This window comes from Lineus longissimus, chromosome 8 (assembly GCF_910592395.1).
Source record: "Lineus longissimus chromosome 8, tnLinLong1.2, whole genome shotgun sequence".
In the NCBI taxonomy this organism is placed as follows: Eukaryota; Metazoa; Nemertea; class Pilidiophora; order Heteronemertea; family Lineidae; genus Lineus; species Lineus longissimus.
In genome coordinates this window covers 18,592,828-18,620,731 of record NC_088315.1, presented here as the reverse complement: position 1 = coordinate 18,620,731, position 27,904 = coordinate 18,592,828, and the positions used below count along the sequence as shown (strand labels likewise).

The window sequence follows — 27,904 nt, the reverse complement described above, 5'->3', positions numbered from 1 at the left end:
GCCAATTTTTGCTTTTCCATATTTCTGAATGAATTCATAAGATGCAGGCAAGACGTTATCATCCAGTAGTTTATCATCGTATAGAGAAGGTACAGATTGCATTATAGATTGTTTTGATTGCTTCTTTGAGAAGAAAATGTCACTTTTCTGTTAGTAGATTAATACAAAGTTGGCGTTCCATATATTGAGTTCTGACCTTGACCTTTCATTTCCTTGTTGGTGTCAACATGGTGGAAAGAGGAACTTTTTGGGTGTCCTAAATACCACAAACACTCCATATTTACTCATTGAAATGAAACAATAGGTATAAGATCGGCTTATGATTTAAAACTATAGCATGAAAAGCTTGTATTTTGCCTTATTTGCTTGTTCTCTTCACTCGTGGGATGGGATTAGATTGGTGTCGTGGGCGGGCTCAACATTGAGTTGACAGTAGCCTCCATCTAGGCCTACAAGGCTACATGCATAGCATAGGTTGATGGCCTTTTGCAAGCCCTTGGGTGGCATTGCCTGGTATTGTAGTGGATATTGATAGGGGTGGTTGTAGGCTAATTTTCTTTGACGGTATACTTTCTGTTGGCCAGATTAGTGTCGTGTGGATTGTTTTCATATTTCATATAGGCCCACTGAAAAGTACAAGTAGGCCTAATTGACATTATTTGTAATTGTAAAGTCGCAGATTTACTGGTAGTGGTAGTGATAGCGTGAGGTATGAGTAGACTAGGACATTGAGGCTGATTTCCTAAGGATAAGCTAACTTCAACTTCAACACTTATTTGTGTTTGCTTACCCTTTATTTGCAGAACTGAGAAAATGGCAAGATATTATGTACGTGCCGCTTATGAATTTCCAACAAACGAACCTGGTGAAATTCAGTTAAAACCTGGTGATGTCGTCTTGGTGACTGGACAGATCAATGCGGATTGGTTGTCAGGCAGTCTAAACGGACGCCTGGGGAACTTTCCGAGCAACTTTGTGGAGGATCTTCACATCCCAGAGCTCACTCCTGGACAGAAGCTATTCGAGGCCATAACAACTTTCCCTGCAACAGTCAGTGGTGATCTTGGATTCAAAAAAGGTGAGTCAAAAGCTCCAGATTCTCTTGCATTGCTTGAAATTGACAAAGATTGACTAGGCCCATCCCGCAACAAGAAAGATGGGAATTGCCGTTGAATGGTGGCGTTTCATTAGCCAGGCCAAAAGTAAATAACTTCATCGCATTTCCATTTGATGCCTGTTACTAAATCTGATTAACCACAAGGCTCCCTTTGATGACATATTTTCTCATTGTTTTAGGAGAACTTGTTGTCGGAACCCAGAAGATTGATGAGAACTGGTGGAGAGGGGAAAAGAGACAGGACACTGGTATCTTTCCGATCACTCATGTCAAGCAATTACAAGTGGATATTGGTGCAGATTCTGTTGATAGTATAGATAGTGGGACGCCCAATGGCGTGCACCAAGAAACCGACACTGCTGCGACCGCTGAGGGCATCTGGAATGTAATGGTGCGAGCGAATAGTGACCTGACTGCACAAATTGACGGAGAGTTAACATTCTCTAAAGGGGATGTTATCTATATCAAGAAAGCAATCGATGAGAGTTTCTACCTTGGTGAATGCAATGGACAAACAGGTACATTTCCTATATTTTGGGTGGATGTTGTGGATAAGGATGATTTCCTGAAACTTAAGGCAAGCATAACTGGTGGACCGACGTCCGCAGTAAAAAAGTCATTCGGGAAAACGTCTGCTTACAAAGAGGCTACGCAGCCAGATCCAGAGCTGACCACCTTGCTTCCTCCAACTCAAACTGCATCCGCGGACTATGAGGAATACAAAGGCAGAACTGCATCTTTTAATCGTAATAATACAAGATCATACGACACGGAACTTCAGGCGTACGGACGCACGCTCTACCCGTTCGTGGGCAAAAACCACAATGAGTTGACCTTCTTGGAAAATGAGATTGTGAACTTGATACGTCATATCGATGACCAATGGACCGAAGGAGAGATTGATGGACGATTTGGACTCTTTCCGACAAATTTTGTTGAAATTATCGTAGATTGTCCATACGATACGAACGACTCGATAACTGAAAGGGAAGATGAAACTGCGACACCGCAGCAGGACTCGGGTGAGATCACTTCCAGTGATCATCAAGTGCCAACGGATTATTCGTCCGTCGCGTCCCAGAATTCTACAGATATTCCGCAATATAACCATGAAACTGCTGCTCAAGCAACCTGTGATCTTTCCGCTTCTGAAACCGATGTTGGCGTAGCACAATCTTTTGAAACCGAGCAATATGCTTTAGTTCTGTATGATTATGAAAGTAGAAATGATGGAGAGTTGAGCATCAGACACGGGGAGACGGTCACCATCTTAAAAACGCTTGACGAACATTGGTACGAGGTGCGTGATGATGATGGAAATGTTGGATACTGCCCAATAAATTATGTTCAGGTGATTGGCGCAGAACCGGAATTGGATGTTCAGTCTGTTACTGAGGAACAACCGGTTGTTCCTGTAGTCAGTGTTGAGGGGGCCACAACAAGTTCTACCTCTGACACAACAACTCCTGTTGTGTCAGTTGTTGAGGAAAAGTCCATTGAAAGTATTGTTAAAAATGACCCTGTTGTTGTGTCTAAACCTGCTGTCTCGCCAAAGCCAGTGAGGGCGCTATCGCCGCTGAAACCACCGCTAAAACCAAAGCCAGAATTGAAACCTAAGCCACGTGTTGCTGTCAATAAGACTCATTCTATGCATGCACCCCATCTGCAGACCAACCACCCTGTTCCAGTCCAGCGACAGCCCATGTTGCTACATTCTCAAATAAGCCTGGACGACATGATTAAAGACCAAATGGGTAAAGCAAAACGAGAGGCAGAGTTAAGGTCGTCCAGCTCTGGATCCATCAACAGTTTGGGTAGTGATGGTCCGAGATCTAGGACTGCGTCGACACATTCCCAGGGATACCCAGGGGTAGAGATTGCCCCGGGATCAACAATCTGGTACAGCGATCTACAGGGCGTTCCGATCCCACAGCCACTAGAATCCGGATTAAACACGTATAACTCGCTTCCATTGCCGAAAACATCGACCAATAAAAATCTTCACCGTCAAACAGGAATCGATCTCGACTCCTCGGGATCATTCAAGAAGTTAGCGCCACCGCGACCAACGGGACCAAGACCGCCGCCAGCCCCGCCAAAACAGCCGCTGGTCCCAGTGCCACCTGGTTCTGTTGGTAGGAGTCAATTCCACACCGCCAAGCCTGTGCCACAGCGGGCCGCTCCGATGCCACCGATGCATCGACAGCACACGGCCAAGCCGTCCCGGCCCCTGCCGCCTAGCAAGACTGGGAACTTGGTCCATCTCGACACATCAATGACAGGTGAGTCTTCTTTCTTTTGGATGATGCCTCATTTTTACTGCTTCAGAATAAGATCAGGGGCAGATTGGTTAGAGTGCCAGGCGTCAGGAGGTCTGGGGTTCACCTCTTGGAAGGGTCACCACTGTTTTGTCTTTGTGTCCTTGAACAAGACACCGACTTGACCCAGTATTTGTTGATCTTTTGAATGAGACAAAGCATAAAACTGAATCGGGTACAAATAACATCTCATTTTGGGTAGGACTTCTGAATACTACATGTAATACAGCCTGATCTTCTATTGTTTAATCTTTAGATATCGGAGACAATGACAATTCAGACATTGCCCAGGATCTCATCAATAGGATCACAGAGACGGAGCAAGATCTTCAGGTAAGTCAAAAATCACATCAGGCTGAGACTGGTAGTTGAGATTTGGAGAAACCCAGACCATGTACAAGTGCAGTGTGCAACATGCTGACAAAAAGGCCATCGACCAAAGACTTTTGTTATGCAGGGTATAAGAGTACCACACTGGCAGTTTTGGTATTGGCTATACACTGGCAGCAATAAAATGTGTACTTGTCCACCCTAATCTTCCTGTCTGTATAGCAGTGTATGCTTGTGATGCGCTTGTCCGGATTAAACACTTAAAATGGAATGATTTTTATAAACATTGAAAGTACGAAAAACAACAAAGTACATTTCGGTTTAGATTGAGAATCAACTCTGAAGAGGAGGAAGTGTACTTATTTTCTGATTTGAATTGACATGATTGAGGTCATAGTTATAAGTTTTTTTGCCGGTAGCCTTTAGACTTGGACAAATTGAAAGGAAATAGTGGCGATCGCGTGTCAAGATGATACTCCATCACGAGTCCCATAACTTGAGGTTTACCGCCATAATATTATTCAAGACAAAATTTATCTCAGAATTTGATTAACAAAACCAAGTCAAGTGGACTAATCTGAGAACATTTACAAAAATCTATTGCTGCGCGTTGAGGCAAATTCCAATTCCTTTCGTTGATCTGTGACAACTTTGACCTGACTTAAGGGTTGACCACAGGTACCACAATTTTGGCTCAAAATTGAAATCCTACAGCAATAATTAACCCCTCAGAATGAAGTGAATGTCGATTTCAAGGGTAGGAATCCGTTCTCTGGTGACCAAAAAACAGAATCTCACCTTCGAAATTGGCTCTCACTTCATTTTGAATGAGTTCTAATGCTTTAGGATTTCAAGTTCTAGTCAAAATGATTGTACCTATGGTCAACCCCTAAACCCTGTTCGTCCAAGTGGAGTACAGTGCACCAATATGTCTCCTCCACTTCCTTGGCAGTTCCCTCAAAGATGACTGAGCCTGTTTTTATAACTCCAGAATTACAAGAAATGCAAGAAGGATTCGGAGCAGAAGCTTCTGCAGGCCGGAGGACATGACGAGAGCAGCGACATTGGAGAGAGTATCGAGTTCTACAGCGCTAATATTTCGGGCCTGACTGCTGAACTTACTGCTTTGAAAAGTAAGTAGAACACTATACTATCAATATTTGGTCAGTTGGTCGGCTTATGTGGGTAATGTTAGAAAAAAAATTCATCGTCATTATCATTTAAAGGGAACTGGAACCGCCGAGCGATTTATTCAACTTTTCGACTTTCACCGCCCGAGAAAGTCAAACTTCCAACTTCCTATTCGAGTTCAGATTTGTAGCTCCGCCCCCAGTGCCCGAGCATGCGCAGTTCAATTTGTTATTATTGAGAATCATGTGAGAATCACGTGAGTCATGTGGTCTTTCATTCATGAGTTTTCGTAGTAAATTCCATAGTGGTGACGTCACTCAATGATTGACAGCTAGGCGCCATGTTTCATTCATGCCTCGTTCTGATCACCCGATACGCGGGAAATGAAAACGAGGTCATACGAACTGGCTTGGCGGATTCAGTTCCCTTTAACTGGTGTCGTAGCTGCCCTTTGAATTATAAGGTTTTGAAATTACCCAAGTTACTGGCCAACCATTGCATGTAGACATTTCTAAAAGAGTCCAAACTTCTTCATACAAAAATACAAGGCTTGAAAAACATGAAAAAATAAATCGGTGGGCTTGGTGGTGCCTCTTATTCATGTCAATGAGGAACCGGCGTTAAGATAAATGCCAGTGGCGGCGCCACAATCGATCGTACCTTCTGACGCCATGACGTCATTTTCTGGTCTGTTGACGTCGCATGAGGTCAATCACGGGAAACCATTGCGTACATTTTTGCACACGATTTCAACAACAGAAAACATGCCCAATAACTGGCATCGCGCATATTTTCCGCAAAATTATCTTCAGAAACTGATAGCTCAATAGATTTAAAACAGGAAGATGCAAACGTCATCGAAATCGGTCGAAAATAAGCGATCGTTTTCGGGCTCAGAAATAACATGATAATGCATTGGAAATGGAGAGTTTTGGTATGATCGATTGCAGCGCCACGCGGCGGATAAATCGCGCCGGTTCCTCATTAGGTTTTAACTCTGTCATTTCACCTACGCATTGTTTCCATGTACTTGTTAGCCACGCTAAAGTCCGATTTGTTGATTCTGATTTTGTCTTCACATCCGTACGCAGCTTCTGTGTTCTGCTCCGTAGAAATCTATAATTATAGAGACTAATTGAGTACTGCAAGTTCAGTTAACTTGTAATTATAAACTCATAATGATCTCTTGAAATATCAAAATTCCGAAAGCTAAATTTTGTGAGTGAGCGTGATTCAGAGCATCTGGGACGCTAATTGGATTTGTTTCATGGTTTGCCTCATTGAGTTAGTTTTATTGAATAAGAGGTGTTATTATGGTGCTTTAGTTTGATTTAACCCTTTCCATGCAGAAATGAATTTCAATTTTGATCAAAATTTTAAAAAATTAAAAATTATCCCGAAAAAACTTGGCAAGCCAGCGAAAAGCCTTTGCATAAGACATGCAGAAGAGGGTACCAATGCCAAGGCACCATCTTCACTAACACCGCGGAAAAGGTCCGTTGGGGAAAATGACTTGACAAGTTCTGCAGGACAGCAAGAAAAATATTCATGTAATGTATCATTGCTTTTAAAAACAGCCATTTGGCCTCAGTGTCCAAAATTGTTGGTGAGAAACAATCGTCACACCATTATCGAGTTAACAGATTTGTTCTCAAGCAACGTAAAAAAAGGCTGCAGACAATTTCAGTAGATGTATAGCTTTCCGTTTCTGCTTTGAAATTGAAAGGCAATTAGAGGCGGAAGGCCTAATTACCGTTTCTATTGAGAGGCATCCTGTGCTGGGGCATCTGGTTGGGTCAAATAGTGACCTTGCATTCTAGGAAAATGACCTCAATCTAAAGGATGTGATATGTACTTCGCGGGGCAGTTGAGCATGGTGAGCATTCGTAGGCCAAGTTAACACTTGGGGTTTTGGTTAGGGTTAGCCTAAAGCCTTTTGGCAGTGATGACCTTTTCTTGGGGAATTTGTCAGGGATTGTATGATTGAGCCAAAAGCAGACTGTAGAGTCTTAGTTTGGGCTTCTAATCCACTGCCTGCTAGCAGTTGCGTGACCAGGACTGAATGGGTTGAAGATGTAAAGTTGTCCAATTGAGCTCAGAATGATAATAGTGAGTGTACGCATAGCGCTTATCACTGTGTTAACTACTGTCTCAAAGCGCTTTATAATCGCAAACATTATTACCCAGCTTATCCAGAAACCTTTCAGGAGAACCAGAAGGCCAGGACATCAGGCCAGTTTGGATTTACATTCTACAAAGTGGCACAGGCTGGGTATCAAACCAGGGACCTCCCAATCCATTTCATTGCTAAACAAGCTGATGTATTGACGTTTGGTCTCATTTTAGAAATTTAGTGGCTCAGAAAAGAACCGTTTGAAACAGGATCTTTGATATTCATCTCTCTCATCAGTGTCGTAGAACTCACCTTCGGTGCTGGACCCCTCGACGTTGTAAAATTTCTCAGTCATTTCGGCGACTTCTTCGGCCTTGAGCTTGGTGTACGTACGATAGGCCTTCCTCACTCCCTCCAAGGTCACAATCTAGATCTTCAGATTGTAACCGGAGGCACGCCGTCCGTAGATAGTCGCTGCCTGGAATCGCCTCTGTAGGTCTTGTAGTTTTCTCTCGGTGATGAAGACTTGGTCACATGCCTTGTGCATCTTCCATTCGGTTTCTTGGAGTTGGAATAGAATCTCAAGATCGACTTCCATGACTTGCATTTTTGAAGATTTGATATAATAGTAAAAAATCTGTATCTTGATATCACTCTTTTGTGGTTATGAGCATTGTGGAGCTCCATTTCCAACTTAGGGTTTTAAATCCTGCCGCATGACAGATAGATTTTAGTCAAATATTGACATATTCCTGTAACATCACCAAGCTTTCAAGCTAAGCTTCAAACAGCATTGTGAACTTGTCAACTTGTTATCATAGGAATTAATCATCAAATCATCGATTAAAAAGCGTGACTAAGCTCAACTAATCACCATAAAGTCACTAATTAGGGGATTAAATTCAAGTGTAAATAAATCTTGACTGATTATTAGCATGTTTGATTGCTTAATTAGCATGTTTGATTGCTAAATTAGCATTTTTGGTTGACGACATGATTAGATAGCCATTAAAGGTGAGGTAATTAACACTTAATTGATTGATTGACAACAGGAATGCCTGATAAAACACGAGCTTGCTTAATTAGGGTGATTTCTACTCATATTTGACAGATTATAACAGTAGTGACAGTTGTTTTATCATGACAAATATGGCAGAATCATTATCAAAACCTATCAACAGGAACTGTGTCAGTGAATTGACCCTTTTTTGTCACCTGGGAGTAGTATAAGATGGCTGAATTTAGTAGGTTTCCCCAGTTGTTCTCCAATCCCAACCAAGACCAAGTCAGAGAACACATCTCTGAGTCACAGGAAACTACTTCAAGTCACAGGAAACAAGTCCAAGTCACAGAAAACAAGTCCAAGTCACAGGAAACAAGTCCAAGACACAGGAAATAGGGCAAGGCACTGTAAAGTCTAAGTTACAGAAAACAAGTCCAAGACACAGGAAACAAGTCGCAGGCACGGAAAACAAGTCCAAGGCACAGGAAATAAGTCTAAGGCACATTAAAAAAGAGAGTCCAAGTCACTGGAAAGAGTCCAAGTCACTGGAGAGAGTCCAAGTCACTGGAAAGGCTCCAAGTCACTGGAAAGAGTCCAAGTCACTGGAGAGAGTCCAAGTCACTGGAAACAAGAGAGTCCAAGTTGCTGGAAAGAGTCCAAGTCACTGGAAAGGCTCCAAGTCACTGGAAAGAGTCCAAGTCATGGAACAGAGGTCCACTGCACCAGAGAATACCAGTCCCACCGTGGCTTACCGCAGCATGCTAACAGACAAGGCGAATTACAAATTATTTGCCAAGAATCTACGCTCTCAGCTGAAGGAGGTCGAACGGAAGATGTACAAGGCTGGCGAACAGGTGGTCATCCTCGACAGAAAGTTACTACAGACGAATGAACGACTTCGGAAAGCTGCGATGGAGATGCAGCGACCCTGGATGTACACGCTGCGACTCCGCCAAGTCACACTAGAGGGTGTCAGAACCGCATACCGTGAGTATGCGCTATCCAAGTATGAAGAGATGCTGGAGTTACGGAATAAGGTGGAGCAGTTTGAATGACCCTGAATCTGATGAACGATGGCCCCTACGGTTCTTTTCAGAACCACAAAATTTCTTAAAAGATACTAACTTTCCACAAATAATTGCTTGTATAAATACTACAATTCAAGGGCTTTTTATGTAAGTAGTCCTTAACCCTTTCACTGCCGGGTGGCGAGTGGGCTCACAAAGAGAAATACACCCTTTTAAAACAATGCCAGATATGTTTCGACCTGACCAGCACGTCACGCCCTGACCCAGGCCCAGGGGCTCTCCCTCTGTCTTATATAACTGCTTGTATAATTGAAGGGTTTCATAAATACAGTCCAAATCACAATTGACATCCATTAATTCGCGTTGTTGGCATGTCAGTGGAGAGATAAGCGCGTCACTGGTGTGTCATTAGCGTGCAATTCGGGGCTTAGTTGCGCGTAACTGACGCGAAGCAGAAAGGATGTCAATTGTGACTTGGGCTTTAAGGGGCGGTAAAATGCTTTAGCTCTCATGCTCCGGAATGTTGAACATGAACAACAAGCTTTTTATCGCACGAGAACCAATCATTTCCGTCCAAAATATCATCCCATTTTCATCCAACAAATCTTCTGCTATTACTTCAGATATGATAAAGAACAGTAAGTGAAACTATTATCCAATATCATCTAAAAAAGATAGGATAACTGTGTTGTGTTTTTTTTTACCTCGTAACCATGTTATACTCCGACACCATCTCGCAAGGATCCCTGGTTGGGAGTTGTCACCAAATCGTGAAATTTCACCTTCCCATGGGCAGAATTGACTTCACCCCTCATCTCAAGGTCGTGTCTGCCGTAGCTCAATTTACAAGTTACCCGTAAATCGAGCAGTTTCTTTTCTAAAAATAGTTTTGCGCAAAGAGGGCGCATCTGTGCATGTCCTTGTTGATTTCAACGATGAACTCCGAGTACTTGTCAATTGGTTTAACACCACATCTGTAAACTGCGGTACACTCGACAAGGTGTCCTTGTTGATTTCAACGATGAACTCCCAGTGTGCTTGTCAATTGGTTTAACACCACATCTGTAAACTGCTGTACACTCGACAAGGTGTCCTTGTTGATTTCCACGATGAACTCCCAGTGTGCTTGTCAATTTGTTTAACACCACATTTGAAAACTGCTGTACACTCGACAAGGTGTCAGCTTAGTTAGATCTGGCTATTTCCGTGAAATATTCCGATCTACTATAAAGCTGTGGGGAGTCTTAAAGGGGGCTGCCAACCGAGTTGACGACAACTTGTGAAATTGAGGGTTCGGTGAACCTAGCCTGACTGGTTAAAGTGATACTATGATGTGATTTACAACTTTGCGGAAATACGTCCGTTTTTAATTGTTGATCACAAATGTAAAGCTCAAATTTTCCATTTTTGATTAGATTTATTATAAAATCGCTGAATGTAAACCACCGCATCATGTTGTGACGTCATCAACAAAAACGGCATCGAAGCGAGCCGTCCGGGCGGGATTAAACCATCAATTTCTAGAAAATGTGTATTTCGATTCGAAAACCTTACCGATTTATGAGAAAGTGACGTAGTCATTTGTCATTTGTCATCAACAGCTAAAACATCATATGGTGAAATTTGACACGACTTACCCTTTAAAGGGGGCTGTCACCCGAATTGACGACAACTTGTGAAATTGGGGTTCGGTGAACCTAGCCTGACTGGTTAACATAATCTGACAATAGTTTTGACTCCAAATAATCCAGCTTAGGTTAGTTGTCGTTAATGGGAACTGAAACTGCCAAGCCAGTTCGTATGACCTCGTTTTCATTTCCCGCGTATCGGGTGATCAGAACGAGGCATGAATGAAACATGGCGCCTAGCTGTCAATCATTGAGTGACGTCACTACTATGGAATTTACTACGAAAACTCATGAATGAAAGATCGCATGACTCACATGATTCTCACATGATTCTCACATGATTCTCAGTAATAACAGATTGAACTGCGCATGCTCGGGCACTGGGGGCGGAGCTACAAATCTGAACTCGAATAGGAAGTTGGAAGTTTGACTTTCTCGGGCGGTGAAAGTCGAAAAGTTGAATAAATCGCTCGGCGGTTCCAGTTCCCTTTAATTACCAGTAGACAAAATTATTGTAACTTGTAACCATATAATAACTATAGTTTTTACCCCAAACAAACCAAATAAAATGGGGTATTTGATTACTCATGTTGCACTTCTTCTTGAATTCATCCAGGATTTTGAAGGCATGCATAATGGAGGCAACTTAAGCACTGTGATTAGAGAGAATGGAATTAACCACTTTGGGACCAAAACTAGTGTACTCACAGTCCAAATCTCAAAGACATCCCGTAAATCGCATCTTTGGTGCGTGAGTGGTGTTTCATTGACGCGCTATCCAGTGCGTAGGTTGAGCGCACACGCAACGCGTGCGTGTGCGCACGTCACTGACACGTAGCAAGAAGGATGTCAATTGTGATTTGGACTGTAATAGAGAGGTGTCCACTAAGGGCGGTTTCACTGTAATCCGAATTCTCACCTCTTTTATAGAGAGCCTCAACCAGCTTCATTCGAAGAACGGGTGCGTACCACAGGCAGCTCCGCGCCACCGGATGAGCCAGGAGGTCGACCTCCAGAAACAAATGGAAGAAATGAAGAAGAAGATGAAGGAGAAGCGTGAGAAGGTCATAGAAGAGCTGATCGATACGGAGAAGAGATACATGAAAGATCTCGGCTTGTGTCAGAAGGCTTTCCTCTCACAGGGGTCTGCTAAGGTACGTCACGAGTTTGATTGATTCTCATCACATTTGGTGTAAACTGCCAAATTTATGCAGGTGTTTTATTTTCGCAGATTCCGCAAATGTAATAACCTCGATTCGCAAAAATCGATACACTATGTCGAAAAAATTCTTCCTTAATACTATGGTCACTAAAATGAAAAAGTTTGGTTTGGTTTTGAGGCGAAGACAAAAAAACAAGCTTCAAAGAAATTTGACTAATAGTTGCCCTCAAAGGGCCCAAGCAATGTGGACATAAAATTAATGAATCAACTATAAATGAACACACTAAATAGGTATATAACCAATTTGATGAGCTGTTTGAACCTAATTTTATGTCATAAAATGAAAAGTTTCAGGGTTTTATTTTGCTTTCAGTGTTCAGCTGTTGATATGGACACCTTGTTCTGTAACATCCAAGAGATCTTCAATCTATCCCGATTCTTACTGAAAGATCTTGAGGCGAACATATCTGGCAAGGAGTTCGACCAGCAGACAGTTGGTGAGTATTCTACCCAGGCAGCCAAATGACATCTGGTGACTGAGGTGTGCATTATTTTTGCATTTTATCCTGTTGTTATGTAAAGTAAGATGGTACAATTATAGCTCAGGCAATTAAGCCAACGAAAACTCTTCCAAAAAGTGCTTAAGGTAAAGTGTTACAATTATAGCCATGGTCCTATCATAACCCATGAAGTGTAGAAACAGTTGGCAGTACACATTATTGAACACGGTGGCTATAACTGTACTGTGGCTATAATTGTAATACTTTACCTTATGCACTTTTCGGAAGAGTTGTTGTTTGCCTAATTGCCTGTTTCCTAATTGCCCTGAGTTAAAAATGATCTACAATTTTTGAAACAATACTTCTTTGATGAAACAAAATATTTCGTAATAATTGTACCAGGGCAACTGATAATTGTATCACTTTGCCCATTGCACTTTTTGGAAGAATTGTTGTCTGCCTAATTGCCTGTTCCCTAATTGCCATTTCCCAAGAGAGAAAAGTTGGAAAATATCGAAACATTTTCAAACAATACTTCTTTCATATTCCCACAAAATATTTTTGGCCTCAAAACTCAAGCTCAGAATACCTCACGTTGTCAACAAATGGGTTTGCACATGGCTGGTGGAATCTGGACCATGTTTCTTTAGTAGGCCAATCTATTGGACATTTCCTTCCCATCATGTGCTTCCTTTACCTCACTTGCCAAAGGACATACCCTAATTTCATCGATGTAAGACAGATTCTAAGGCGTCAAGTCAAGGCCCAAACTGGGCATATGGTCATTGGATGCTGTTCAGCAGTTTGGATAGACAATGGTTTGGTGTCATCAATTTGTCAGACGGTCATGAAGACATGTTTTTGCTTTGCCTTTTTTCTTCCGTGACGATTTTTGATTAAGTGATAAAGTGATCTCAGATCGGTGGAGCCAGAGTATAAAATGAAAAAATTAGGACAACATTCTTGACACATTCTACTGTAAACAATGCATGGTTTGGCCTATTAAACCTTTTCAGGTGGAATGGTATTTAGACTATCACTTCTTGATGCATTTAATGCTTTATATGCTCAGCCCCAGTGTGTTTTCTTCGTAAATACTAGTCATCCCAGACTCCCCCCACATAATCTTAGTGCTCATGGCTCGGTCTCTCAAACCTCTCATAAAATATGCTCAGTGTTCTCCATAAGGCCATCTGTCAAGGCGTCCCACCCTGCCCAGGAAGAGCCAGGGGGTGTAGCAGCTTGAGTGAAAATGTAGGATGGATGGGGATGGCACAGGATGTAGTCTGTTGGTGACATGTTTCCCTTCTTCGGCGGACAGGATGGTGGCTCCTCCTGGTGGTATTGTGTCTAATCATCATGCTTCTCTCCCAGGTTTATGCTTCCTTGAATTCGCACCTAAGATGACGAGTGCCTACGCCCCGTACTGTCGAAATCACGATGACGTCATGGCGCTGTTGGAGAAGTATGAGGACAATACAGAGGTACAGGAATTTATCAAGAAGGGCCTAGCCACTATCCGTAAGGAGTCAAACGTTTTCGATCTCGGCTCATTGCTGATTAAACCTGTCCAGAGAATACTCAAATACCCACTGCTCCTCAATGAGCTATTTAAGGTGAGTGTGGTTGTGTCCTGTCATCAGCGTGTCCTTACTATTACAGTCGACCTCTCTAAGAAGGACACCCTTGGGACTGACAAGTGGTGTCCTTAGTTGAGAGGTGTCCAGATCACAGAGGTCAAATTCATCAGAAATGACCAATTTGGGACCAGATCCAGTGTCCGTAATTGAGAGGTAATACTTATTAGAGAGGTGTCCACTGAGGAAGAGATTTTTAGCTTCACAAACATAATGTCCTAATTTGATTGGGATTCATCTGTTCTGTTACTGAAAAATATGCCTAGTTGCTGTGTGAATAATTTCTTGATTCCATTGATTTGCTTTTCAGGCAACAGATGACAGTCACCCTGATAAAGAACCTTTACTGAAAGCCATCAAAACCATGACCGATGTAGCCACAGCCATCAATGAATACAAGCGACGGAAAGATTTAGGTGAGGGGCGGGGACAGCTTGAAAAATAAAATTTTTAAAAAGATGCTTCTTATAAAGATCGTTATAAAGTACAGCATTCTCAAAGTGCGCTAGATTTATTCCTTAGTCTAAGCTGAATCCTTTCAGTAGAAGTCAGATGAGCTGTTCAATCAGTGCTTCAACCTGAGCATTTCCCGACTGGTACCTATTTAAAGACCTGGGTAGATTTAGGCATGTAAGGCAAAGAGGCCTGCCTGTAGAGTCTCATGCCAAAAGTGAGGATCAAACCAGGGACCCTCATGACTGCTAGTCAGAGGTCCAAGCCACTACACCACCGCCACTCAATATATCTGTAATTGGCAGAGTAAAAAAGTTCCTTCAATCTGCCTGGAGAATGGCCTGGCTTATCATCTGGTTCTCCTGCTGTTATTGATAAAACAAAAAACTAATTTCCGATTCCTTCAATCCAGTTTACAAATATCGACAAGATTCAGACACGAGCTTTGGCGAGAAGATTGCCAAACTCAACCTTCACTCGATAAAGAAGAAATCGACAAGAATTGGTGCTAGGCTATCATCCAGTCTTGGTGTAGCCAATATGGTAAGTTGCATTTCACATTTCATGATTCCTTCCTTTATTTGACTTTAAACTTTGGCACTTTTTAAAGGGAGACTATAGGCAGGAGCCAGGTAGGTCACTTTAAGTTACACAAAGTTGCCAATAGGGGTCTCCTGACTCACAGTACATCGAAACTGTTCAGGCTTGAATGAGGAATATACATATCATGGAATCAATCACAATCCAGGGACTTAACTGTTCGTAGCTCATGTGCTTCAGACCTGCTCCCTAATGAAGAATAGAGAGGAATACCAGCCAAAGGACATCACCCTGACCACACAGCTCTGGGGCTCTGTGGCTTCAGACCTGCTCCCTTATGAAGAATAGAGAGGAATACTGGCCAAGGGACACCACCCTGACCACACAGCCCTGGGGCTCTGTGGCTTCAGACCTGCTCCCTGATGAAGAATAGAGAGGGAAACTGGCCAAGGGACACCACCCTGACCACACAGCTCTTGGGCTCTGTGGCTTCAGACCTGCTCCCTAATGAAAAATAGAGAGGAATACCGGCCTAGGGACACCACCCTGACCACAAAGCTATGGGGCTCTGTGGCTTCAGACCTGCTCCCTAATGAAAAATAGAGAGGAATACCGGCCTAGGGACATCACCCTGACCACACAGCTCTGGGGCTCTGTGGCTTCAGAGCTGCTCCCTTATGAATGATAGAGAGGAATACTGGCCAAAGGACGCCACCCTGACCACACAGCTCTGGGGCTCTGTGGCATCACACCTGCTCCCTAATGAAGAATAGAGAGGAATACTGGCCCAGGGACACCACCCTGACCACAAAGCTCTGGGGCAGAACTCTCTTGGTCAGCCAGCATTGCTACTCAAAAGAGACATCTCAAAAATTCCAAACCCAGAAGAAGAAGGAAATTCCCATCAAAACTTTTTGGTTTCACAGTATGAGTAAAGGTTCAAATTCATTACTTTCAGACGGTCGACGAGAATTTCAATCGCGAGGAGAATAAATTCAAATATCTTGATCGCGCTATTCGATTATTTGTGAAGAACATCAGTACCTACATGGAACAGATGAAGGTAGGTTCGGGGACAAAAATCTACTTTAAGTACGCGTTAACGCAATTGACGTTTTCAAATTTCAAATTTTTAACGAAAGGCGTAGGCCTTTAAGGAATTAAAGCTGCACTGGCTCCGAACATCGGCTCGAGTAGAACAATGATTTGATTCAGCACTTTCTCGTCAGATGTCGCCCCTAAATCGTGGGTGTCCACAGGCGTTTGAAGGAAAAAGCTGCGGGTGTCCACAGGCGTTTGAAGGAAAAAGCTGCGGGTGTCCACAGGCTTTTGAAGGAAAAAGCTGCGGGTGTCCACAGGTGTTTGAAGGAAAAAGCTGCAGGTGTCCACTGGCGTAGATGCCATCCTTAATGTCTGATCCATTTCTTTCAGGACACGACCATGTTTCTAGAGACGATCTCATCAGATCTGTCCGAGTACTACATGGAGAAGAATCGCCAGCAGGAGGTGCAACAATACCAGGACGCATGTAATACAATCGGAGTCGACCTCATGGATAAGTTTGTAAGTTCTTTTGCCCTTGCTCATGTGAGAATTTTTGCGAGCCACTGTGCTTGCTTTGAATTGGCTTTATAGTGGTTCCTCACTGACGTCACATGATGACGTTACCGATTGTTTTGCACCGCCATATTGGCCGTCACATGTGGTCACGACGTAAAGGAAATGCATCGGCAGGTGGCTGTGAAAACGTCACGTCGTGACGTCACTTGAAGAACCTCTTGGCCAGGTGACACCATTGCTGGGAGGAGGTGTTAGTATAAATCCATCTCACTTAAATTTGTGCTGTCCTGGCTTGGGTACCGTGTTCTAGGAATATCTCGGTTCTATCTCCCATTCAAAAGTTGGTAGGGCCAGTTATTAGGTACATGTTCCAATGTAGGGATGTCCATAAAGTATGTACGCACCTAGAGAGGAGGGGTTGGTGCCAGAGTGTACGAGGTGTGTACAGGGGAGGGATTTATCCCAAAACTTACATATCCAACTGAAGCATTATTTTCGAGCCGAGCGCCTTTGCAGTGAGTGTCGTCAGTGTCGCATATCGTAGTGTTGATGATAATTCTCTTGGGACAGCGTATATGTTGGTTTCATCTCGGTGCTAAAGTTTCCTCCTACATTGCAATACATTGCTCAATATTGCATACGTACATACTGATATTTGATATAGACCAGTATCTCGAGATAATTATTGAAAACATTCTACACATTTGCTTATGGAGCCTAATAAAAACTTTTTCAGAGAGCTGAGGTCGATTCAAGAACGCTCGATCCGTTAAACAAACTACTTGTGATGTTTCACGGACCGGGCAAAGTGATCAAGAAGAGGCTGGATAAGTTGATTGATTTCGACCACATGACGGGATCGGTGAAACGCGCCAAGGACCCAGACCAGCTCAGACAGGTAGGGCGGGGCGACACCCAAAATTCAAAACTTTCGTAACGAGACACTCAATGTGTTGAGAATTGATCTGTAAAGCATACCAGTACCTGTTATTGGTTTACACAACAGCAGTGTTAAAATTTAGTTTGTATATACATGATTGAATAATCTCAAAATGCAGTTTCAAATTTTGAAGGAACGTTGCCTTTAAAGGCAATGATGGTGGAAGTCTTTTTGAACTCATTTTGAGGGATTCTAAGTCACTTTGGGAGGAATCATCCTGAGGAAATCAGGGGGAATGTTTGCTTCTCCGGACCTCCACACAAACCCCTCAGACATTTCCCCCTATTAGCTGAAGTTCAGACCTACATCGCCTTCTAAGTCAGCATTTGAGACTTAACAGTCAACCTCGGTTCCAGTACCATACTTCTAATGGTTTGTACAAATGATATCGCACTCAGAAACTTTGTTATCGAGGTTGAGGTTCGCACCTCCGAGAAGACAGTCAGCGAAAATACGAGTTTGGATATTGTTGCTACATCGTTGCTGAAATTCCTGGACTCAAATGTAAGCGACGCTCTGATTGGTTGCAATTCCTTCTCCGCTGGCACTTCACCCAATGAGGGCGAATGTCTCAGGGGTTTGTGTGCAGGGCCAAAGAGGCGAATATTAAACCCTGATTTCCTCAGGATGGGAGGAATAGAATCTGCCAGACACTGGGTTGATACCATAACTTCCTTCTTTCCGAATTTATTGTATTCCTTCTTTTTCCACATCTACTGTAGGATGGGACGGTAAGATTCACTAGAGATAGGCGTTTGCTGAAATTGTTGCTTAGCTAGTGGAGTAGGCCCACTTTTACCCATAGACATGTTTAACATATTTTGAAGGAAGTTTGAGGAGCCAGAAAAAATCCCAAATATTTTCATTTAGGGAGAAGAGGGGAGGGGGTTAGGTAGTCTGTTGTAATTGAATGAAAAACCTTGTGAGGAGCCAAGAATTAAATGCTTGTAGTTCTGTTAATCTGCAAGAGATACAATGGAACCACCCTTAGTGGATACCTCTCTAAACAGGACACCTTCTCTATTAGCAACGCTGATAATCCTGAATTGATCAGTTACATTCAATTTAACCTTGGTACCGGTAATCAGGACACCTCTCTATCTGAAGGACAGTGTACATGCTAGTAATGCTGAATTCAATCCTGAATTGGTCGGTTACATTCAATTTACCCTTGGGAATCAGGACACCTCTCTATCTGAAGGACAGTATATGTGCTAGTAATGCTGAATTCAATCCTGAATTGGTCAGTTGCATTCAATTTACCCTTGAGAATCAGGACACCTCTCTATCTGAAGAACAGTATATCTGCTAGTAATGCTGAATTCAATCCTGAATTAGTCGGTTACATTCAGTTTACCTTGGGAATCAGGACACCTCTCTATCTGAAGGACAGTATCCATGCATCATCCCTAATAGAGAGGTCCTGCATTAGTTGAGTGTGTTGGTGTATGCTTTGAATCTCTGGTACGAGAACTGTATTTTGGAGAACATAGTTATACTCATTTTAACACATGTAGTTTAGCTTTGTACCAAATTTGTGACTCGCTCTACCAAAACTAGGCGCTTGTCGCATCTGAACTCGACAGGTTGATACGGACTTGTTGTTCATTTCCCTATTGTAGACCTTTTGTGAAATCTATTACAAACTGATTTGGTCACATTTCACAAAAGGTCTACAATAGGGAAATGAACAACAAGTCCATATCAACCTGTCAAGTTCAGATGCGACAAGCGCCTAGTTTTGGTAGAGCGGGTTACATTTGGGACCCACCACGGCAAAATGAGTCGCATGTCGCACAGAAGATGAGCCTAAAATGACACCTGGACATTATAGAAGAAATTGATATACATGTATTCAGATTTCACAGAAGGCAGACAATAGTGAAATGAACAACCAGTCCGTCTCAACCTGTCAGGCTAGGAGCGACATGCGACTCATTTTGCCATGGCGGGTCACATTTGTTTGCACATCTAGCTGAGCACATCTGTCTTACAAATCTTGTTTTCATCCGAGAAAGTGACGTGACGACACAATCATTGTTCGTTTAAGCTAAGCGCACACGGGCGATAAAATGACAAAAAAACCTGAAAACATTTGTTTTCAAATATTTTTTCACAATTTGTTGCCCGTCTGCGGGCGACAAAAACAAATGTTTTTCGAAAACATTTGTTTTTGAAACAGTTTTCGAATATTAAACATGCAATATATTTTTGACCTAGTCAAAATGTTTTTCGTCAAAACGTCGCCCGTTTGCGGGTGACTGCAACGAAACGTAAAACATTTTTTGCGTCATCATCGTCATTAGCCAATCACGATGACGTTCAGCGTCATGTGATACCAACCAAGCCAGGTGTGACGTATGGCGCAACCATGGTTACCCCTTGTTTTTGACGTGACCTGTGACGTGACCGTGTCATTTTGTCTCCCGTGTGCGGGTGATTGAAACAAACACGACAAAGACGCAAAACATTTCGAAAACAACTGAAAACAAATGTTTTCAGTTTCGCTGTCATTTTGTTGTCCGTGTGCGCTCAGCTTTAGCTGATTAGCGTCCATTACTTTTAGAAGGGTCCGACTCGAAAATTCTGCCGATTCTGCCAATTCATTAAACTGTCTTAGATGCAGCCAATTTTGAGTTGGCAACAAGTCTTTTTCCAATTTTGTATCAAGGGGAACAAAATTGTGGGAATAAGCTACATAAAATATACAGTACAACCTCCCTTAGTGGACACCTCTCAATTAAGGACAACCTCTATATTGAGGACACTAGTTTTGGTCCCGAATTGGTTGTTTCCATTCAATTTGACCTCTCTAATCAGGGCACCTCTCTATTAAGGACAGCACTTGTCAGTCCCCAGGGTGTCCTCAATAGAGAGGTTCTACTGTAGTTGAAGACCGATATATCTCGTTGAACAACTCCTAAAAAGTTATTCTTTTTGAAGGATCCGGTGTATGAGTGTAAGGTATGTTAGCATTATGAACTGTCGAATTTTCGTTTTCCTAATGTTCCTAATATCTGGTGATAAGATTGTTGCATTCTTGCTAACTTTAACAGTTTTCTTTAAATTTCTGGGCGGTTAGTTTGATGGGGCTTGAAAAATGATGTTTTGAAAAAAGTATCATTCCCTTTCATTCATAAGTCCACTTTAATCAGATTACTATCCTCACAATATCCTAACCGTAAATTGTTCTGTGTGCATATCACCCCAAATTAAATAAACTCTATCACTGTCTATATCGATAAATATTTATTGTCTGGAGGAACAGTAGACTGAGGTTGCGAGAGGCGCCCTCCCTTTATACACTAGACATTGCCTCTATCATGTACAATGGGTAAGGTTAAAAAAGTTAAAGTTTAGGGTTTATAGTCTGATATCAACTACGATATAGGTTATCATCCGACCTTTAGTTTAACCCCGGTCTGTCCTGAAACCTTTCAGTAGACCACAGATGAGCTGCTCAACCAGCGCTTTAATCTGTGCATTTCTGACCGGTACCCATTTATACACCTAGGGTGCAGAGAGGCAAGTAAGACAGAGAGACCAGCCTACAGTCTCACGCCGACAGTGGGGATCGAACCCGGGACCTCTTGACCGCTGGTCGAGAGTCCAAGCCACTACACCACAGTGGTATTGATTTACCTTTGCAACACAATAGAAACAAGGCCCTCCCATTACAGTGTTGGAGGGGTACACCCTGATAAAAATCATAAATGCGGGCCTTACGCCCCTCAAAATGATCTAATCTTTTGTGTTGTCATTTCCTGTCCAGGAAAACAGGTACCGGTATTTTTCACATGCCAACCGATACCTTCAGCCTCCGTGATCATGGAAGACGACACTTCCCAAGCATTCCAATTTGTGACCCACCACAGCAAAATGAGTCGCATGTTGCTTTGAGCTTGACAGGTTGAGACGGACTGGTTGTTCATTTCACTATTGTCTGCCTTTTGTGAAATCTGAGTGTATCAGTTTCTTCTATTATGTCCTGGTGTCATTTTAGGCTCATCTTCTGTGCGACATGCGACCCATTTTGTCGTGGTGGGTCATATTGACGATGCAATACATCCACCAAAAGAAATTATTCCTTCTCTTCCAGGCAAAAGAGGACCAAGAGATTGCCAAGAAGAACTACATGGCATTGAACGCACAGCTGCTTGATGAGTTGCCCAAGCTTTACACGCTCGCCCTTGAAGTGTTCCAGGAAGCCATCAGACGATTTGTCAGTGCTCAGCAGCGATTCATGAATGGTGCACTTTCACAGATGCAGACTCTTGTCAGGGTCAGTCTTCAACTCTATCGTGACTATCCACAGATTCTTGCATTATCGTATGATAAACCACCTCTTGCGTTATCATGTAAATCGCTAGATTTCCTTCTGCGTTTTCATATAAACTGCTAAAATTCCTCTTCAATATCATGTAAACTGCTAAAATTCCTCTTCAATATCATGTAAACTGCTAAAATTCCTCTTCAATATCATGTAAACTGCTAAAATTCCTCTTCAATATCATGTAAACTGCTAGGATTCCTCTTCATTATCATGTAAACTGCTAGGATTCCTCTTCAATATCATGTAAACTGCTAGGATTCCTCCTCAATATCATGTAAACAGCTAGGATTCCTCTTCAATATCATGTAAACTGCTAGGATTCTTCTTCAATATCATGTAAGCCGCTAAGATTCCTCTTGCGTTATCATGTAAACTGCTAGGATTCCTCTTGCGTTATCATGTAAACTGCTAGGATTCCTCTACAATATCATGTAAACTGCTGCAACAAAGACTCAATTTTCTCTTTCTAGCTCCCGCTGTTTGCTGCTGGAAATGAGAACATCATCGAACAGTTTAACATCCGCCACACAGAAGCTGTCGATAGGATGTCCGATATCACATTCCTGCCAAAGAACTTCAACCCTCGCCAAGAACTAAAGATCGAGCAAAAGAAAAGTCGAAGGTCGTCAACGCCCGTAGCTGCGGGGTCTGGGGTAAGTTAAGGGCACCATGCCATGCAGACCCTGTTTACCAGCATCAAAAGGTCAAGCCCGACTTGCTTTCAGGTTTCCAATACAGGCTGGGGGTTGACACCAGATCGTCTGAAGCCAAATGCTTATTGACTCCACAGATTATGGGGCAGCTCCTATGAAACTGTCTCGGCAGGTAGCCCATAGTAGCATGACAAAGCTAGTTGAATTTTTTTCGGTCTACATTAGGTCGCCAAGCAAGGTACCAAAACAAGTGTCCTTAATAGAGAGGTTGTCCTTAATAGAGAGGTGTCTGCTAAGGGAGGTACCACTGTATTACCAAAATAACACGCTCACCTCTGGTTTTCCAGGAAACAGTGGCAGCTGTCCAGAGCGACAGCCAGAAAGCATTGCTCCGATCAAGATACCTATCGAATGAAAAACTCTACACCGTGACTGCCACCTATGAGCCGATCCAGTTGATGGATATCCCCGTGAATGAAGGCGACCTCGTCGGATTGATTAAGGAGCAGGACCCCATGGGCAACAAGGAGAGATGGTTCGTGGACACTGGAGGTAACAATTTACTTTAAAGGCCTACGCTTTTTTATTGAATATTTGAAATTGTAATTGAATTGAAACCTTTCAAATTGTGTTGATACGTACTGGAAATAAATTTCAACAATGCCATCATGTAGACAAATACTGTATTACCAAGTTTCAGTAAATTTGTATGCAGACCGAACCCTAGAGAAGCATAATAACAGCCTGTAATATTTTTCAGGAGAGAAAGGATTCTTACCAAAGAAGTTCCTAAAACAAGTCACAGTTTCCACGTCATCTGCACCAGTGGCGCCACCAAGACAAACCACATTTATGACGGAAATGGATACGCTGTTCGACCCGCCATCTTACAATGAAGCCATATTGTCGCCTCCGCCGAACGGCGATAGTGTTGACGTCGGGAGTTTGTCAACGGCGATGAACCACCGAAATAGTTTGGAGTCGGAGAGGAGAGAAAGAACCAACTCTTCAAGTTGTGAGGTAAGGTTGTCATCACAATGCTCTAATGCACGCAGTGTATTAGGCCGAAGTTACATAGACCTCATTCGTTCATTTACCACAGTCACTTTCCGGGTTTTTCTTTCATTCCTCGGTGAATGCACGTCACAAGGCCGTGCATTCACCGAGGAATGAAAGCAAAAGGGGAAAATGAGTCCTGGGAAATGAACGAATGAGGTCTATGTAACTTCGGCCTTATGAAACCTTTCATTTATGAAGACAAAGAAATTTGATGTGCCTATTATATAGTTTACGTGTCATTTATTCATCTGTGAAAGACTCATGTCTATGTCTCCAGAAGAAAGGGTTCGAATCCACCGAGAAAGAAATTCTGTATGTTAAAATGAACAGAGGAATTTTGCACCATGGCCCTTATAAACATCCAATATAAATGTCCCTGTCCCGCAGCATCAGAAACCAATGGTCACCACCGGGACTTTCATATTTCACTTGCAGGACTTCTCGTTGTTGTATAGGGGTAATCGAGGATATCACATGACGTCATGCTGGTGGCCCTTGACCTCCGCCCAACATGTTGTCAATGCATCAATTCGCACAAAGATAATCACTGCACAGAGGGCTCACTCTAAACAAATGTTGGGATGTCACAGTTTGTTTGCAGGTCGTGTCATTCTGTTGTCGAGAATCTTTGGCACGTGCTGATGTACCTTACAGACAGAGCTCACTAACTTATCGCCAACTCTCATATTTTCAGAGTTATCGAGCAGCGTACAGTTTTACTGCCAGAAATGAAAACGAAATGAGTCTACATGAAGAGCAGATAGTGACTGTGGTTCAAAAACATGATTTAGAGGGAAATAAGGAATGGTGGCTGGTTAAAACGGGAGCCGGCCAAGGTTACGCACCGGCGAGTTATCTTACGCTAATGTCCTGACGTCTGATCGAGTCGTAGATGAAAGTGTGATCTTCCAAGCTGTCGATTTCTCCACAAAATACAGTGGAACCTCCCTCAGCGGAAAAGTCATTAGACATTCAATATTTTGCATATCTATCTCTTGCCATGACACGTATTCCTAACAATACCAGAGCTTTAATACATGTATAGCTCAGCAGGCAGGGACATTATTTCTACAGGGTGTACTGTAAAAGAGCTTTTAGTCGGCACCAGAAAAATTAACAGACGAAACTTTTCAAATGAGAAGAATAAACACTGGTGGTGCCTAATTTGAATACCGGTACAGCTTTATGAGCAAACTACATTATATCGACATTTATTCGTATTTGTCCACATTCTACTTAAGTTTGTGTTAGATGTGTACATCATAGAACTTTATCATGCAACTACATTTAGACTGCCACAATAAAGTACAGTCCAAATCACAATTGACATCCTGTAAATCACGTCTTTGGCATGTCAGCCCCTCTGCCCCCCCCCTCATTATAGCAGGTGAATGCCCCCCTAGTGCTGCCCCCTCTTGATCTGTGCTTGATAAAGAGCTACATATTTATTTTCTGAGGCTAAATTTACTGATGAAAATCTGTACCGAATACGTCTGTATATAAAGTTATGGTTCTGAATTCAATGATCATTGACAACTGATATTCTGGGCAGAAAAATTGATGCAGTTGTCAATCATAACCTTGAAGCGATGACCTCGGGGAACGGGATGACATTTTAAAGGAAACCCTACCTCGGAAAATGGAATACCCTCTGGAAATGTGGTGCTGATTGATTCTCTGGGGTGAAAATTTTAAATGCACAACACCTTGGCTGCTTATGTGGCACCAGAGCGCAGGTTGTGTGCATCTTACGCGAAAAAGAGAGTATGTCAATTGTGACTGGGACTGTACATCTTGTCACTCATGATAGTATAACATTTCAGAGTCTATTCTTCATGTTGATTCAAACTTGGGTGGCCAGGAGACTGTGTTGAGACACAGTGTGCACGGGCAGTTGATTTATCAATACTGTCAGTTTTGACTCTCTTGCCTGTGAATGCTCTGCTTGCCCTCGTACATGTATTAGTGTATTATACACACATCCAATTCATAAACGTTCTTAACCTCTTGAATCCCGGTGACCAACCAGTCACTCATTTTGAAATAACGTTTTTTCCCAACGACCGACATGTCGGTCTCGGTGATATTTTTCTTCCCTTGAGCTGGGATGCTAGTTTATTGCTTGTTTTAGCGTGTTTGATGTAGAGTAGGGTCAGTTAGAGCATGCCTGGGTAGATGGCGCCTCGGTACCCAACTTTGGCGGTTGTATGCGGGCGCTATACACCTTTCAAGAAATGGGGCGCTGAGTGTCCGAAATAGTGATGTCATAAGGGGAAACTAGGCCTTATGGTGGAGGGACAAAGGAGATAGTCATGGTTGACCAACACACTTGAATGCCTTTAATGACGGACAAGGGGGAAAAAGTTAGTTCCAATGCAAGCCACCAATTTCGGGAAGCATGTATACATTGTGAAAGTCAGACCCAATTTTGCAACCACGTGACCACCCTGAGATCCCGGGATTTTCAAGTTTTGGGATTCAAGAGGTTAATGTTGCTTAGCTCCGGGGACTAGCACCCCAACCACTGGGCCATAAAGGAAATCCTCTCATTATGGCCGGCAAGTAAAGTCGTGCTGTATAACTGAAGGAACAGTATAAGTCGATGTTTTCCCGCGCTTTGTATCATATCATATCAGGTTTGGATATATTTAAGAAAACAGAAAGAAGAACATTTCAAGCATTTGGCTGCCACATCGGTTTATGCCTGTTTCGCCTATTCCTGTTTCGCCTATTCCTGTTTCGCCTATTCCTGTTTCGCCTACTTTCCAGTACCCCTACAATAAATCGACTCTCCCACGGGGAACCTTAGGGATGCATGTTCATTTTATGGGGAAAATGTGAGGGGACAATTGGATGATGTTAACGATGTGATGACAATTTGACTAATCAAATGCCATCAACTTTGTTATGCCATGACCGTTTTGAAAGAGTCACCTTGAAAGCGGGGACAGTCCGGGACTTATTTGACCATAGGACCATAGGACCATACTGACACACAGTAAAAACTAATAGATTAAGTAGAGTAAAGCAGTCGTTTATTTTATGAAAACTGAATTCACGAGTTTTTGATAAAAATACATAATATTGTACATTCTCATAATTATTTGATCAAAATCAGCTGTAAAACCCATGTCATAATATACATGTAGGTACAGCACATATAAAGTCAAACAAGGTGGAAAATACATATCATGATATTATGTCAGACAAGGTAACTGATGGCATCAACGTAACTCATTATGTCCCTCTCTCCATTGACGTATTGTTTCAATGCGTACATATGTGGCTCTCCTCGGGTTTGGTCGGTCAGTAAGGGACGGTTCATATTCCTACGTCTGTGGGGAGGTTAGCAATACATTTGAATAGGCGAAACAGGAATAGGCGAAACAGGAATAGGCGAAACAGGAATACTCATATAGGTAAACTCATGACGTAATGGCAGACGCCGTTAAGAATTGCAACAGAGCCAGTTCACTTCTATTAGAACATGCGCTGAATTTGTATTTTTGATTGAAAGATTGGCTGATATGCTTTCGTGCATTTTTCCACGATATTTTGTTGAGGTCTACTTGAAGAATTGTTATTATGATGTCTTGTCAACTCAGATAGCTGTCGGCGATAACCTTTATTAATGAGAGAATTGTGTTCATTTCAAAATGCCATTGCAATGGCTGGAGAGATTTCTAATCATGTTCATTAATGCCATTGCAGTACTCCTTTTAATCATGTGATAACCTAACTTTCACCGACAAATAAACAGTCTTGACAAAGACGAGATTAAGTGATATTATGTACACAATTTATGAATATATTTACTTCAAGCAGATCAATGTGATATATGTATAACTTTAAGTTTTGTAAATAGTTGCAATGCTTACTTTGTAACGCTTGTGGTAATACACTCATATTTTCAGAAACGTTCGTCTTCGTAATTGGTTTATTTTTGTCATTATGTTTACAGGCCCTTTAGAACCAAATTCGTATAATTCAGGTCCTCTCAAGATAGGTCCTATTGTTCCGTGAGCCTAATCCCTGAACAGATAGTCAGTCGGATATTACAATGCCTCCCAAGATTGGGCCTATTGTCCCGTGAGCCTAATCCTGAACAGATAGTTGACTTGAGCATTATGGAGTATAGAGCCTAATCCCTGAGCATTCCGATGGGGTATCTCTCAGACAATGGGCGGGTTTGATCAAACGATGGAAAGCTACGATATGACCAACATTGATCAAAATTCATTATTTTTTGGTCAATTTCAAATTTTGAAAAATCTATTTGGACACCCCCTGTTCTCTATAATCAATGTGTGGATCAAAAGGATTCATTTGCTGGGCATCTGTTCAGGCTGGTATGGTAACTCTAAGGTTGGGTTCTTCTGGACAGCCTTAGCCCAACCCC

General features: G+C 42.4%; 1 protein-coding gene across 1 annotated transcript; it reads left to right on the top strand.

The window, feature by feature from the left end:
• Positions 1-218: 218 nt before the first annotated feature.
• Positions 219-27,422, top strand: LOC135492074 (dynamin-binding protein-like). Its single transcript, XM_064778223.1, has 18 exons — positions 219-304; positions 804-1,078; positions 1,297-3,399; positions 3,692-3,768; positions 4,757-4,898; positions 11,599-11,822; positions 12,204-12,327; positions 13,705-13,946; positions 14,278-14,383; positions 14,833-14,963; positions 15,919-16,023; positions 16,392-16,523; positions 17,257-17,418; positions 21,560-21,742; positions 22,264-22,446; positions 22,794-22,998; positions 23,207-23,466; positions 24,200-27,422. Exons 2-18 carry the CDS (start codon positions 814-816, stop codon positions 24,377-24,379), a joined length of 4,824 nt encoding a protein of 1,607 aa, XP_064634293.1. The 5' UTR covers positions 219-304; positions 804-813; the 3' UTR covers positions 24,380-27,422.
• Positions 27,423-27,904: the final 482 nt, after the last annotated feature.